The sequence below is a fragment of the Xiphophorus couchianus genome, chromosome 6 (assembly GCF_001444195.1).
Source record: "Xiphophorus couchianus chromosome 6, X_couchianus-1.0, whole genome shotgun sequence".
NCBI lineage: Eukaryota > Metazoa > Chordata > Actinopteri > Cyprinodontiformes > Poeciliidae > Xiphophorus > Xiphophorus couchianus.
This window is the reverse complement of record NC_040233.1, coordinates 12628128-12643962: the sequence shown is the minus strand read 5'-3', so window position 1 is coordinate 12643962 and position 15835 is coordinate 12628128. Positions and strand designations below refer to the sequence as shown.

The window sequence follows — 15835 nt, the reverse complement described above, 5'->3', positions numbered from 1 at the left end:
GTATAGCCAGGGTGTACTTGCTAAAAACATCAGTTAAGACAAGCACATTCTCCAGCCCATCTTGAGAAGGCTCCAGGATTGTGAAGTCCATGGCAAGGATCTCATTGGGTCGTGACGCTAGCAAATGGCCCATATAGGTCCGTGCAAGAGGTCGAGTATCTTTTGCCACTTGGCATCGCTCACATGACCTGCACCAATCAACGACATCAAAGGACATTTTTGGCCAGTAACATCTTGTTCTCAGCAGTGAGAGAGTCCTGTCCACACCTTGATGGCCATGGTCCTGGTGAGCCTGAGTCAGGACCTCCTCCTTCAAGGCTGTGGGCAGCAACAGCTGTAGCATCTCCTCAGCACCATCGGGACGAAAGGTCTTGCGGTGGAGGACACCATCCTTCTCCACCAGGCGATCCCACTGCCTCAGGAATGCCAACAGAGGTGCAGGTAAATTCTTTCGCTCTGTGCGGTCGGGTTGTTTCTTGCGAGCCCAAAAGGTCCAAAGTTCCTGCAAAACTGGGTCAGCATGTTGTAATACTTGCATATCCTTTGTGGTACGTTCAGGGAGGACTGTGATGGCAGCTTGCGTAACTTCCCGTCTCTCCATCATCAGCTGCAGAGATTCAGGCAGACTACTCCCTGGAACAAGAGCACCAACCTGTTCTCTAGTAGATGGATGTTTTCTGGAAAGAGCATCTGCGTTCCTGTTTGTACGCCCTGAGCGATACTGGATCTTGAAATCAAAGGAGGCAAGTTGTGCAGCCCATCGATGTTCAGTGGCACCTAACTTGGCAGTACCAAGATAACTGAGGGGATTGTTATCAGTGAATACAAGACATTCATGGCCCAACAAGTACTCTCTGAATTTTTCAGTCATGGCCCATTTAAGGGCTAAAAATTCAAGTTTCATGGAGCTATAGTTGTCCATATTACGTTCAGTTGGCCTTAATCCTCGGCTGGCGTAGGCAATAGGACGCACAACCCCGTCCTGTTGTTGGGAAAGGACAGCCCCCAGACCACCATGGCTCGCATCAACCTCTAGGATAAAAGGCAGAGAAAAGTCAGCGTAGGCTAGCACAGGTGAAGTAGTTAGCCTCCTTTTCAGTTCCTCAAAGCTCTGTTGGTGTTCTGCAGTCCAGCCCTCAGCGATGTCCTGTCTTAGCCGCTTCTTTGTTTTTGAACTGCTTAAATGTCCCACTAGTTGGTGAAGGGGCGCAGCCAGCTTGGCAAAGCCTACAACAAACCGCCGATAGTAACTGGCGAACCCAAGGAAGGACCTCAGCTCTGTGGATGTGGTGGGGCGCTGCCAGTTAACCACTGCCTCAATCTTAGATGGATCAGTTGCAACACCTTTGCTAGAAATGACATGGCCTAAGTATTTAACTTCTCGTTGAAGAAAGGAGCACTTTGTCAGCTTTGCCTTGAGACCCTCTTTCTTCAGGCGTCCAAACACCTTCCCCAGGCGCTCCAAATGCTGTTCCACAGTGGAGGAAAACACAACTATGTCATCAAGATACAGCAGCAATGATTGATTCTGCTTATCAGAGAAAATGCGTTGCATAAGCCTCTGAAATGTACTGGGCGCATTACAAAGGCCAAATGGCATTCTATTCCACTCAAATAGACCAAATGGAGTACAGAACGCCGTTTTATGACGATCTGCTTCTGCAACAGGTACCTGGTTGTAACCACTTGCCAAGTCCTAGGTAGAGAACCAGCAAGCACCTGTAAGTGCATCCAAAGACTCTTCAATGCGTGGTAATGGAAAGGCATCTTTGCGGGTTTTGCTATTAAGCTGCCGATAGTCCACACACATCCTCAGGCTCCCATCCTTCTTTTTGACTAGCACAATGGGAGATGCATAGGGGCTGCAGCTCTCTCTGATCACATTAGTACTAAGTAACTGATTGATGTGATCCTTTACTGCTTCATAGCCTGACGGTGGTATACGCCGGTATCGCTGGTTTACAGGGGTCTCATCAATAAGGGGTATGTCATGACTAATTATGTTTGTACACCCCAAATCACTGTCATTTTCTGCAAAAACTGATGAATAATCCCTAAGAAGGGTCCTCACCTGCCCCTGGTGTGTGCAGGGCAGTTGGGAGAGGTCGATGGCCTCAATTTGGTCCTGCACAGTTGGAAGTACAATCTGAGAGGACACCTTAGCTGTATATGAGGGCTCTTCTTTAACACCGGGAGGCAGACTGATAACATTAACATGATGCAGAGTACCTACAACAGTACGTGGGTAAAGCAAGATATCTGTAGAGCCTACATTAACAATTGGTATGTAGGCTGTGCCTCGCACCACACGGATTAGGGCAGGGGAAGCAAGCAAACCTCCTGGCAGACCTGCCTCAGGAGGCTCAAATAGTACAGCCTGTGACAGCTGATCAGAACATGTAGCAGCCACAAGCTTCATAACCCCACCTGGGACCCTGCATGCTGCACGACCCCGCACCTTTACCACATAGTCTAATGGGCCCTGCAAGCTTGCCTGATGGCACTTTTGCAATGCAGGCCAGATTTCATGAGGAGCCTGTGGGACATTGTCCTGACTGAACAACCCTGCACCATGCTGTACAAAAAGCTCATGATAGCATTTTTGGATTACATTCATGCCTAAAACACCTGGTGTGGGAGCCACTTTGCCGTGAGGATCTTTTACAATCAAAACCCCGCAGTTTGGGATGTCTTTGCCGCAAAGCTCAACACTAAGCTCTATGTAGCCAAGGTATGGGATATTTAACCCATTTGCTGCCTTAAGCTGCAACCAGTGACAAGGGCGTAAACCATCAGGGCCACCAGACTTGAAATGATCCTTAAAGAAACTTTCTGTAAGGGTCGACACCATAGAACCAGTGTCAATTAGACAGGGCACCTGAACACCTCCCAAACACACATCTAAATGAGGACACGCTGCAACAAGCTTTGGCGTTTCCATACCATTATATGGTGCTGTGACTGAGCCAATAATGGCCCCACCCGAACTGCGGCTCAACAATTCAGTGGGAACTAGTTTTCCGAGACCGCAGAATTATGAGGCAGGGAACTCGAGGGCTGCTGAGGGCCTCGAGTGTGAAAACGGGAAGGGACACGTACACCATCACATTCCCTAGCATAATGACCTGGCTGTTGGCACCGTCTACAGACTATAGGGACATTACGAGGGGGACGACTCTGTTGGTGAGTTTGACTAAGAGAGGCAATGCTCTGAGTGAGTTGATTTAATTGCTCTTGTTGTCGTGCCAACATCTCATGCAGTGACCTCAATTCTGACCCCTGATCCCTTGGACTAATCTGAGAAGTGCCATGGACAGCATATTGAAATCCAAGGGATGGAACTGAAAGACTCCGAGCCCTACTACCGCCTGATGATCCCTCCAGTTCCCACCTAATAGCTTCAGCCCTGACATCAAGTAAAGTAGCTGCAGGTTTCTCCCGTACAAACTGTTTCAATGCACGCCGCAGTGGACCATCTAAAACATGCTCCACAAACTGATCCCTCAACAATACAGCAGCATTAACCATGCTAGTGGGTGCACAAGCTTTAACCTTCTCCATTAATCCCATTAGTGCAAGGGAAAATTCTTGAAGGGTTTCACCCTCCTGCTGCTTTCTAGAAAAGAAAGCCTCTTGCAATGAGACATAGGAATCAGTACAACCATATACCTCTTTTAGCACTCTAATAATGCAAGCTGGATCTGTCCGTTCAGCACTAGGACGGTGTCTAAGTTCCTCTCGTGCCTCACCCTCCAAATGATCATACAAGTAAAAAGCCTGATCAACAGGTGATAAGTGACGTGCCCTCATACAGGTCTCAGCCTCCTCCAACCACTCATTTAACCCTATTCCTGATCTTCCCCTGAACATTGGACATTTCCTGTCACGAGGCACAAACACCAACCTCTCTGACACAGGGGGACCCAAGGCAGGCAAAGCACTCTGAGATGTGCTCGAAGTAGAAGGGGCAGTAGAAGTACCTGGGGCCGAGCGTGACTGTTCCTGTCGTAATCGCTCGTTGTCTGCTTTCAATTGGGCAATCAAATCCCGCATTTCTTGGATCTCCTCCTCCATGACCTGGATCCTTTGTGATTAGATAGGCTCGTTGCTGTTTTGCCTGTACACACAACACAATTCTCTTCCAACGCAAAAAAATACGCCACTACACAAACAAGAAAAATACAAAAACAAAACAAAAAAGAAACAGCTGAAGAATCAAGTCTCACTTTACACAGCAGATCCTGCCGACAACGCCAATTTGTGGCAACCTGGGGGTGGATTTTCTTTATTATGAAACCGACAACGCCACCTGGAATAACTCCAGGAAAATAGAATAATAATAATAATAATAATAATAAGGACACAGGTACGTTCTACAGGAAATGAGACAAGATTCAGACAATTCTACAAAAAATTTATTAAACTTTAATAGGTTGTTTAATTTAACAATAACCTGAAATCGAATAGTTAAAACAGTGAATGCATTTTTAATAAAGTTGATTATAAAATGTTTACATTTCAAAGGAAACTGAGGCTTACCAGTGGGGGGAGAGTAGTGAGGAAAGGGGCAACATCCAGTGAAGAAAAAGGGATCACCCAGGACACTACAAAGACACGGCAAACACACACACACACACACAAAAAAAGGGGTGTTCCACAAAACACACAAGACAAGACACCGCCACCAGGGGTCACCACCGCCACCACAGAAGCCTCAGTCCCTAAAAGAAAGACAAAATATGAAACAATACGAGTAAAACAGTGATATAATAGCACTAAAATATTGCTTTTTATCCCGGTCGTAGTGCCATCAATGCTCCCGGCAGCGGGGGAAAGTTCATACAAATCTTTTAAAACAATTCATCGTAGGCAAAACAGCAGCGAGTGTACGTCCAAATTTAATAGTTGTCAGGGACTCAGCAGGAGGCTAAAAAATAAAGTAGATTATTAATACAACTGCTGATAAAAACTATGACTTATGGTAGCTGCTTACCTGTAAATTACTACACGGCCAGACAAACAGATCCACAAGGTCACTTATGGAGCGCAGCTGTAACAGAACACTACATAAAGGCTTCGTTTACATGAGACGGATGTTACCTAGCCATGCTAGTGCTTACCTTCCCGGCAGCAAACAAACAACCGAACAAATCGGTCCAGGAGTTGGAGGCACAGCAAGGGAGGCTAAACAAATCAAACCAGCTTGCATTAATGGCTATGATAAAAGCTGACAAACAAAGAAACAGCCACGCTTACCCAGCACAGCTCAGCAAACAAACTAAGCAAAATGAGTTGACGTCATGACGCAAGTAGTCTTGTGACAGGTAGAGACCTGCTTATATGCAGCAGCTGAAATTGATCTTAAAGTGGCAGCGTACCATTTATGCTGCTACATTACATATACATTATATATATATTGTATATGTATACATTATCATCAAAACTCAAAGTCAATCATGGAGTGGATTTATAGTTTCACATAAAACTGTTTTTTTTTAACTAATGACATAATGTTGGTGTGGTCTGTACATTGTTTTTGTACAGTTTGGCTTAACAATGTTTAAAACCAGGTTAAGAACAAGTTATTTTTATTATTTCCTGACATGTAAAACACTAAAACCAAAAGAAGGCATAGTTTTTTCCCCTTGCTATGCTTTTGTGTATTTGTGTGCTTTGTTGTGTTGAAGTGTGACTCTTGCTCTTTCGTTGCAGGCCCACAGTGTGTTTCCAGAAAGATTTACAGCATCACCACCGGAAGTAGCAAGTCACAGATGTTTGTGGCTGTGGAGGGTACTCACTTGTTTCATCTACGATCAAAATAAAAATATTAACTGTAGAGTCAAATGTCGTGCATTTTAATGTATTCTCCTTATTCCTGGTTCTGCCTCTTTCTGTCAGAGAGCTCTTGTATGTGCCTCCATTTCTGTGGCCCGGCTCGGGCCTGCTCCCTGCAGGGGTTCGACTATCAAGGGCAGCAGGTCTTTTACTTTGAAAGGCCCCTCAGGGTGGATGCCTGCTGCTTGGGCTGCTGCCTGATGGAGATGAGGGCATATTCACCTAAGAAGCATCTCATTGGCACTGTATGCCAGAGGTCAGTCATGATAAACATTGATCTATAGCATCTGCCTTTACAGGAACCTGAACTTTGTTGTATATTTTATGTTACAACTTTTCACCATCAAGTTTTCTCTTTCGCTTTAATTTTACAGAACTGTTGAAATGTTGGTGATATGCAGGCCTACTGTAGGTTTTTTAACACTTTTTTGCATTGTGATCGCTGCTGTTCTTGTATTTGTATTGGTGTTGGTTGTATGAGTAATATGATTCAAGAATTTACTGTAAGTATCTTTTGAATTTATGAGGCTGAAGTACATAATAACAAGACCTACAGGTAGGGAAGAGTAGGTATAAGTCAAAATTATATTGGAAAATAAACCAAGCAACATGTTCAATAGCAGTCTAATTTTAAAATTTTCTGTGTCATTAATAGTACCAACTTTAAAACTGATGGGTGATTATAATAATATCTAGGTAAATCTTTGTGTCATTGTTGAGCCACTCTTTGTACATGCAACAAATGAGAAAGAATAAGCTGCGAACAGGTAAGAGTACCAAAATTACAGAGCACAATACAAGGTACTTTATAACATACAGTACATACCTGGAAAATATTTTTAAGTTTAAAGAGCCATATTTATTTTAGGTAAGCAACAAACTACACTCTGCATATGAAAATGCAAATAGATACTAAACTGGTAACTATCAAAAAAATACACAGTACATAGACAACTTTGACCGAGTTCGGTCTGATTGTACAGCAGCTGAGATCTAAGATCAAATAAAATATTTAAAGGACCATTTGTTAATCTAAATGTTGTTCATCAGAACTTTGTTTGGAAATTGGATTTAAGTATAAATAATACCAAACTGTATCAGACAGAGCAACTGAACAGCTTATCACACGGACATTTTTCCATGTCACTCCATCCTCTGTCCAGACTGAGCCACTTTAGATTCTCAGGCCTTTCTGCAAATAGCAATACGAGTCTTTAATGTTCCACGCCACCCAGCTGCAGTCTAAACCTGGAAGAGTTTACAAAGCAGCTGCCTGCATGGAAATACACCGACAGAGATGCTCCGGGCTCTCAGTGATGGGAAGAGTCGCCCCAAAATACTTCCTTTTTCCTATGGCCTAAATTTAACCCCAAGGCATTCTGGAGTGCCTTTACGTGAATCCACACTCTTCAACGTTGAGTCTAATTAGGACTGACCTGGCAGAGGTTCCAGTGACCAGAGACTGACTTGATATAAATATTCTCTCAGTCGTGCGAGAATAAATCGTGCCCCAGTTTGAGCCCTTTTGAGTAGACAATGGTTTTTGTGCTGCAGAGTCACGACAGCTGAAAATGTGGTTACCCAAGCATCAGGGCAGGCCGTGCCACCGTGTGAAGTACTGCGCCGTGTTTCTGCCAGGTTGCTTATTGCTGTGTGTTGCCTGATTGTGTGGTCAGGTGGAGCATGTTTACCCCTCTCCTGGAGGTCTGCGGTCCGCAAGGAGCCTCCAGAATCCAAATTCAGGGCCCCTGCTGTCCCTTCCGCTGCTTCTCCAACCAACAATTTCAGGTAATCCTATTTATTTACGATGTCTTGCAAAAGCATTCATACTTGTTGAACTTTTTCACATTTTGTCGCATCATTTGAAAATCCCTGGCAGCGTCCAGCAGGTTTTCTTCTAGAATGGCCCTGTATTTAGCTCCATTCATCTTCCCATTAGCTCTGACCAACTTCACCATCTGTATTGAAGGAAACCATCCTGATAGCATGATGCTGCCACCACCATGTTTCATAGTGTGGACAGTACGTTCACGGATGGGCAGTATCTGTTTTCCATCACATAGTATTTTTCATGTAGGCCAGAAAGAACATACTTGGTCTCACAACAGAGCACTTTATTCCCCCAAATAGCTTATTGATGTAAATTTTAATTATGACCTTTTCACTTTTTGAATTTTTATTTGAAAGATGTCCTTCCTCTTCACAATTATGTTCAAGGTTGTTGTCTATTGCATAAAATCCTCATAAGACATTGAATTGGTGGTTGCAGCACAAGGAGGTTCTCCGGGCATGAATACTTTTGTAAGTCCCTCCAAATCCCCACAACACCAACACAGCACTATTTTAATAATCATTTCAAAATGATTCACAGATTGTTTCCAACATTGGAGAGCAAATAGGTACAATATGGAAGAAGTGGCCTGGCTTCAGCAATGAATGTAACACGGATCATGAATATTTTGGCTTGGAGGGTGAGTTCTAACCCTTCCCCATTTGTTACAAAAATGATACCTGTGATAAAGTGAGAGATCTTTTATTTTATGGTTTGTTCCAGTGTAGGACGATATATTGTGCTGGCACAATGCAGTGTTTTGCCAAAGTATTTATATGTGTTAAAGTTTTATTGAAGTAAATCATATATGAGGTCGTGCATAATGTTGAAGTGGAAGCAAAATGAAACCTGGTTTTCAAAATGGGGATGGTGCATTCAGGATCTACAGTGTTAGTTTTCCCGCATAAATAGAATTTTGCGTTTGGTCTCAAGTAATTAGTAAATCTTTTACATGTTTGTTAGCTCTCTGATGCTGGTTTTATTCACATATATCATCGTTAAGGGGGTTCATGTTCTGCACCGCCGTTTGTTGGTCTATCACATAAAATCCCAGCAAAATAAAATTAGTGGTGGTTACTTGACTAAAAAGAAAAAAGGCCATGATAGCTCCAAAGACAGAAGCTGTTAGTGTAAACAATGCAAGATAACTTACCTGATTGGATCAGTCTCTTAACAAGACATTTCTCACCTGTTTGGCGAATGAGTTTCTTTGAGATAGATATTGAACTTTTTCTGAATCAAAATCAGTTTCCTAACTTTGGTGGGTTTATTCTTTTTCTGCAGTGCGGCAGAGCTTGGAGCCACATACTAAACTCCTGCTTCTGGCAGCTACTTTCTTACTGGCAAGTATTAAACTCAGTGCAGCTGGTTGGACTCCAAACTTGTCTTCATAGTTTCAGAGATCATCCCAGCATATTCTTCTATGAGTATGCAATATTTGTGACCATGTGTCAGCAAAGATCATGAAACTCAAGATTGTAGATTTGATCAAATCCAGGCATGTCTTGGTTACTGAGGTTTTGAAAACTTCTCTTTTGAAAACCGATGATTAAGTTACCAGTTTACTCTGGATTTTTGTTCAACTATGTATTAAAACAAATCTTAGCATTTCTGTAATATACTTTGCAAGACCAGGAATAATAGCTTTTCTATTTGGAAAACATTTAGATCATGTTATAGTTTTTTTTTTTAAATTTGTGCAAATAACATTTGTACTAAAAGAATAACCCTAAGTCTAATGTATCCTTGCTAATAAAAAGCTTAAGACAAGTAAGTTATCTAAACTGTTACCGTCTTTTCAGAACCACATGTTCTTTGAAATGAGCTGAAAACCAAAGAAATAAGAAAAGGACACCCTACGTACAAGTCACCAGCTATTTGGACAGCCAAGCTCCTCTGATGGCAAAGATGAACAAAGGCAGGAAGAAAACATTGGATTCTTCCTCTACAGCTACTTTTCTGTTCCAGCTTTCAACAGCGCAGAAAAAAACTGAGCCAGCCTTAGCAGCAGATGCATATTTAACTTTTATTGCTAGAATCCATCAGGTGCACATCTCCAACAATATTTCTCTTCCATCATTTGCCACAACATATTGGGCAGAATTAGACTTCCCTCACAAACTGAAAAAGAAAAAAAAAAAAAAGAAGAATTGTCCAGGATTAAATCTATAACAAACCCTGATCCTGGGTAAAGTTTTATGTAATTTGTTGATAAAACTGTAAAAGGTGATAAATATTGGATTCAGGAGGCTTTCGCCGTGGACATTTAAGTAAAATCCTTTCTATGAACCAGTTGAAGACGTCGTATATATCTTGAACTGATGGGACAGCTCTCAGCTCGAATGCCAGGCACTGTGATTTAGGCAGCTAGTAGTGAACCTTAAAAAAAGCTCTGATACAACGGTCTGCTCACCACAGGAAGGCCCGTCTCAGTCCAGAGTAAAAGGTCCATGTCAGAGAGAGTGAAATGATAGATTCAGAAAGTATACACAAATATATTGTACACAAAAATGATGTGATGGTGTTGAGAATGACAGGAATGGCATTTAAAATACATCACTGTAATAAAACATTGTCCACCTGTTGGCCTGTTTGAGTCCCACTAAAACTCCTCAGCAGACTTGTGTCAACAGCTTCTGTTCAACAATAAATGACATTCATTTCTACATCAAACAAGTTTTGTTGTATTTTGTCCAGCACACTTTGGCAGCAAACAGACAGATAAGCAGACGCCAGTCACACAGCCTCCCTCTGCTGGCAAGTCAACATGTTAAAACTTGTAAACAAGAATAATGAAGGCTTCGTTCGTCTCCGGTTGACTGATTATTTCTCTTCGCTTTGCCGATCGCTGGCATGTCTTTCCTTTCAAACATCAAAACTGGACAAAAACAGGGAATGGTCTTCAGGCCCTCTGTTCCTGTGGATATTTCCTCTGTCCTCATGTTGCACAGTGCCGATCCACGCAGAGGTATCCAGCCCTGGACTCGTCAACCCCTCAACACGCCATGTAAACACACAAACCTGCATGAACCAGACGGACACGGCAGGAGGATGTTAAAATGCATCGGGAAGGATCCTTTTCAGTTCTCATTAACTAAACCAGAAGCAGCTTACTCTTCCCAGAGTATCTCCGTGTGAGGGGCTAACGTCCGCCACTAGCATTCACCAGACCATGGAAGTCTTCCCAGGCTCTGTGAAGAGAGGAGCATCCAGTGCTTCATCATTCACAGTAAAATATAAAGGTTTACTTTTAAGGTTACTCAAACAGCAGTAATAAATAAATAAAAAATAAAATTAAAAAAATGCTGGTTTCCACTACTTTGTCAACTTATTTATGATTTGGTTTCTTTGGGGAAACAGTCATCCATAAAAGCCGGGATCATTTGAGGATTTTAAACGTGATGTTGGATTCAGAACAGAACTGAAACATTTTCTCCAATCACTCTCTGGGTGTAAATATCTAAGCAAGGTGAGGCTAGCAAACATTTCCCATAAAGCATCCAGGTTTCTACAAGCCAGATGTTTTCTAAAGGTTGTAAGTCAAAGGAAACTCAAAATCTAGAAACAAGAGGCAGAAATCCAGAGGAAAAATACAGCACTCATAATAAAGAGTACTGAGGGAAAACTATAGTCTGCTTCAGGTGTTTTAGCTGAATTTGATTGAAACTGAGTTAAAGCAACACGATTATGAAGTCTTTATGGTTCTCATCCGCTAGCAGGTCCCACTAGGAGGCAGTTTCAGAAAAAAAATCTGCTTCCATCATTATTATAAGGAGAAATGAAATGAAAATGAATGTTCTGCATAAGACAGATAAGCAAGCTGAAAATCTGGCAAGAGGAGCAGAAAAGACTCTTGTTGCCAAGCAAGTTGAGTGGGTTCAGGATACAGAACGCGATTAGCAACATGGCAACAAAGTGTGTAGCATCCACTACAGCCAGTTTTCTCCCATATTAATTGCTTCTTCATCCCACAGCTTTTTTGAAGTTTTATAATCTGATCTCACTACAAAATGTGAATCTTGTTAAATGATAGGTTATTTAAAACAGGACAACAAAATATTTATTGTGCAAAACGTAAGACATTTTTCTCCAACTTAACTAAAATAACTTATGTCTCAGAAGATCCACAAACCTCAATGCATTTCATCAGGATTTATGTGGCAGACCAAAACATACTAGTGTGTAAAAAGAAGAAAAATAATGCTAAGGTTTTACATTTTAATTGCAAGTGTTACAAATTTTAATTTCACAGTATTGCAAAGGTATGCACAAGTAAGTGTCTGGATATATTACACCAAATCGATTACGTTCTCACGTCAGGTGTTAATGCTCAAATCCATTTTTTTGATTTTGTGATTGTTTATATTACAGTATGATGTGGTCACAGTCAGACTTCTGTGTGAACAGTTTACGACCCCAAAGTGTCATAAACACGAGCAGAAAACAAAGGATGCCAAGTAAAAAGAAAGTCAATTAATAGCTAAAGCTGTTTGTGTAGCATTGACTGCAACTTCTGCACAGAAGTCTATCTGGATGCGAAGTCTGACTTCTTTCATAATTTTATAGTTATAATTTACAATGTCTAGCTTCTTCTGCTGAATGATTATGAAGCTTGTCTTGCATCAATTATGTAAAAGTCTGATAAAATGCTGCTTGACCGGTCTCACTGCAGACATCTTTGAAAACTACGTATCCGATTTAGTACTACATATGGACATGGGACAAACCAGATTTTTTGCATTGTTCTGACATCCATGAAAAAGTCAGACATGGGTCGCATTTGCTTGCTGAATGAACGTTGCTGTATTTTGGGATGAGTCACTACCAGCTTCTCACATCAGACTGACAACTTTGCCTCTAACAAACTTTCTTTCTAGTATTGCTCTGTATCTAGCACCAACTCTAACCAGCTTCCCTGTTTGTGCTGAAGGAAAAACACCCACACAGCTCCCATTCCCATTTTTCACAGTGGTGATGTGCAGTGTTGACCTTCCACCAAGCAGCATTTTGCAGGAAAGAAAGAAAAAAAAAAAGGGTATAATTTAGACTCATCTGATCAAAGGACCCTGTTGGGTTTTCCAGCTGACCAATCCACACATTTCCATACCTGAGCTGGAGATCTCTGCAGCTCCTCCAAGTTACCATGGACCTCTAGGCTGCGTCTATGATTAGAAAGTTAAGTTGTGCCATACTCTATTTTCAAATGATTTGATTGAACAGTGAGATGTTGAAAGCTTGGGAAACTGCCCTCTAACCTAACCCTGCATTCAATTTTCCCCAACACCATACCTGACCTGTCTGCTGTGCTCCTCGGTCTTGAAGATGCTGCTAGATCAATAATGTTTTCTAGCCTCAGATTAAATTACACACAGGTAGATTTATGTAAAAATTAAGTAAAGGTGATTTATTTGAGGAATGATCATTTAAAATTCCAATAAAAATACATTGAAGTTTGTGGTTGTCATAAGAGTATATTATGTAAGCTATAATACATAAATTAAAGGTGACAAGTTGTAGAATTTTAAATTCATATGGTTCCCTACTAAAAACAAGTTAATAAGCATGCAAAATTATTAAAATGATTAGGAAACAGAAAGGTTGAAGGAAAAAAATAATAAAACGAGGAGACATACATACTTAATGCTGTCTGTATGCGTCTTGTACTCCATGATGGTGTTGGGAGGCAGGTTGAGGACTCGGCGCAACGTGTCTCTGATGCGGGCCGTCGTCGCTTGGTCGCTTGCCGTTTTGTTCCAGATGGATATAATGTCCTCCTGATTCAAAACAAAACAGGTCTCAGTGCTGAGATCAGGTGACGCAGCGGGTGTGTGCATGTTTGTGCCGCTGGATTCACCTGGAAGCGTACTGACACAACAGCGCCACAGATCTCCTCTCCGACCATGAACTGCTCCCCCAGCATGGCCAGGATCAGGTTCTCCCAACATCGAGACGCCAGGCCTTTCCTTAGGCGAATGATCCACTTCCCTCCCATTTTATTGGCATCATCCTAAAGACGAGGAATGATCCCAAAGCAAGATTGAAAATTATGTTTTAAATGGACCAAGCAGAAAAATTTGAGATCATAAAAACTTAAGGATCTCAAAATCCTCACCTCCCACATGGGCTTTATGCCTTCCTTAAACAGGTGGAAGTCACTATGACCTGTGAGATCACCAGGCCGGATCATGTGGCTATAAAAGCGCCAAAACTGTTCCACCTTGAGAATAGCAAAGGATTTTACATAAATAAAAGAAGAAAAGGGGCAACAAATCTAGCATGTAGAGACCATACATGCAGCTGAGTTGATAAATAACCGACCGAGGCAAAACTGCCAATCTGTTTGATGTTCTGTTCGTAGCTCTGAGTGCTGGCTGGTCTCCCTGGAGTACGCCTCGAGTACCAGAACGTGTAGTTGTACTGAAGGGGATGCTCTCCTGGTCCTGGCACCACCATCTACCACAACAAGAAACCAGTTTATTTAGAACTGTTATTACATGACTAAAAGGAAGGGATAAATCGCTCAAAAAAACCTTTACTTAGAATGACCTTTATCAGCAGGCAAAATAATGAAAATTACCTTTAACCCCTAAATTTATTACTTTCATCAAAATCAAGAACTTAATTTTATTAAACTAAAACAGCAGTTTTTAGTTTAATAAAATTAGATACAATTTTGCGTGCAAATGGTCATATTTAATTTAATTTTCAAAATCAGCTTGATTAAAGAACCAAAAGCAATTTTTTTTTCTTCAAGACGTTATCGTTAGAAGAAAAAGACAATCTTAATCCTGAAGTCAAACCTCAAGAAAACTAGGTATTGCCATCAGGGTCTGTGGTTTTCTTATATTTCTGCAGGGGTGACAAGAAAGGTTGTTGTACCGCCTTACTTTTTTCTTTATAATGTTTTGCTCCTTGTCGTCTTCTTCAGGTTTTTCCTTTTCACTGTCTTTCGGTGAGCCTTGATCCTGCTCGTGATCTCCACTATCATCGTCTTTCAGCCTGGATTAGATGGAAACATGGAGACCAAAATAAATGCAGGAGTTGGCTCTAAATTGACATCAAAGGCAAAATGATTTTAATAAAGTCTATGATTACAATTGAGGCTTTAATTATTAGTGGTGCTTTAGTTATGGCAAAGTCCATTTTTGTTTTTATTTCTAACTGTAATAGACGGACGGCTGAAAATGTAACACATACCCCAAAACCTAAATGTTAACTATGATGACCTCGTGGCAGGTTACTTTAGCCGGGTCTGATAAACTTATTTCCCCCGTAATCTTAAAACAGATCATGTTTAATTGAAAAACATAAGCGCATATCCTCCTCTATAAATGAGATCGGTGCATTAAATGCAACTCACTTTCTGTCAAACGGGAAGCTAGTACATCCGTCTGTACATTAGGGACGTCAGTCTACCTTTCTCCCCTTGTTCGCACACCGTCTTTCACGTCTCAACTACTACAACACCGAGGATTGAGGGCCTACCTGGCTTATGGCATGCTAAGCTATAGCTAACTACTGACTAACCTTGAGTAAACCTTCGGTTTTACATTATTGCTTTATTCGGAAATATACACTTTTATATTAGAGGACCTCACTCTCAGATAACTTTAAAAAAAAATCAAAGAATATACAACCACGACATAAAGCTGACACACCTCTCATTTAATTCAACGTCGCCCATAGTAACTTTTCAACCCTCGGTTAGTGTCTAAAAGCGACCAGCATGCCGCCGTAACGCACATATTTAATGCAAACCTGTACTCACGCATCAAATTTGTTGTTCATTATTTTCTAGATAGGAGTCTAGCTTTCGGAGTCCGAGAACAGCCTCCCGAGTTCCGCAGGAACGGTGACGCGAGGTCCTTGCTCATGGACGCGCATGCGGCTTGTTGGCAGTTGCAGAGAGCTGGAGAGGTCAAGAGTGAGGCGCGCAGGCGCAGAGCCCCAGAAGTTTTGACATTGAGAATCTCGTTTTTTGACGTGAAAAAACGAGATTATCAGAGTCAATGGCGTGCACCACTATAAATAAGAATATGGTAAAAGAGTTGAGTTTCTTTAATAACATTCCTTAAATTAGATCCTCAATTTTGTTGATTAAATTAACAAAAAATGAGTTCTCACTCGTTGTAATATATTTTGTTTCATTAACAAAAAATGTAGTTATAT

General features: G+C 41.5%; 3 protein-coding genes and 2 long non-coding RNA genes across 8 annotated transcripts in view; 2 read left to right on the top strand and 3 right to left on the bottom strand.

Moving 5' to 3' along the window:
* Positions 1-2972, bottom strand: part of LOC114146021 (uncharacterized) — a 4029-nt gene extending 1057 nt beyond the window's left edge. The window contains exon 1 of the mRNA XM_028019761.1: positions 1-2972. This exon is cut by the window's left edge and continues 1057 nt beyond it. Within this exon, the coding sequence (XP_027875562.1) occupies positions 1697-2941 (1245 nt within the window). The 5' untranslated portion in view covers positions 2942-2972 and the 3' untranslated portion in view covers positions 1-1696.
* Positions 1-9824, top strand: part of LOC114146019 (phospholipid scramblase family member 5) — a 13795-nt gene extending 3971 nt beyond the window's left edge. The window contains exons 3-7 of the mRNA XM_028019756.1: positions 5713-5790; positions 5899-6091; positions 7512-7623; positions 8207-8306; positions 8951-9824. Coding sequence (XP_027875557.1) covers positions 5713-5790; positions 5899-6091; positions 7512-7623; positions 8207-8306; positions 8951-9060 — 593 coding nt within the window. The 3' untranslated portion in view covers positions 9061-9824. The remainder of the gene's footprint in view (positions 1-5712; positions 5791-5898; positions 6092-7511; positions 7624-8206; positions 8307-8950) is intronic.
* LOC114146022 (uncharacterized) lies at positions 4798-5389 on the bottom strand. The gene is made up of 2 exons (XR_003595824.1): positions 5121-5389; positions 4798-5050 (listed from the first exon to the last, which is right to left on the bottom strand). It is a non-coding gene; the product is annotated as an uncharacterized LOC114146022 (long non-coding RNA).
* Positions 9674-15586, bottom strand: eif4e2 (eukaryotic translation initiation factor 4E family member 2). 4 transcript variants are annotated; one of them, XR_003595823.1, is made up of 9 exons: positions 15435-15586; positions 14554-14665; positions 13985-14119; positions 13779-13883; positions 13521-13673; positions 13300-13440; positions 12774-12828; positions 10781-10857; positions 9674-10687 (listed from the first exon to the last, which is right to left on the bottom strand). XR_003595823.1 is itself a non-coding variant. In XM_028019757.1 (9 exons), the coding sequence occupies exons 1-8, from the start codon at positions 15452-15454 to the stop codon at positions 10822-10824; spliced, it is 753 nt and encodes a 250-aa protein (XP_027875558.1). In that variant the 5' UTR covers positions 15455-15586; the 3' UTR covers positions 9674-10687; positions 10781-10821. The 4 variants fall into 4 exon arrangements, 3 of the variants coding, with proteins under 3 accessions (XP_027875558.1, XP_027875560.1, XP_027875559.1); XM_028019757.1 differs by having other exon boundaries at positions 13304-13440; XM_028019759.1 differs by lacking the exon at positions 12774-12828.
* Positions 10998-12741, top strand: LOC114146023 (uncharacterized). The gene is made up of 3 exons (XR_003595825.1): positions 10998-11008; positions 11383-11385; positions 11700-12741. It is a non-coding gene; the product is annotated as an uncharacterized LOC114146023 (long non-coding RNA).
* Positions 15587-15835: the final 249 nt, after the last annotated feature.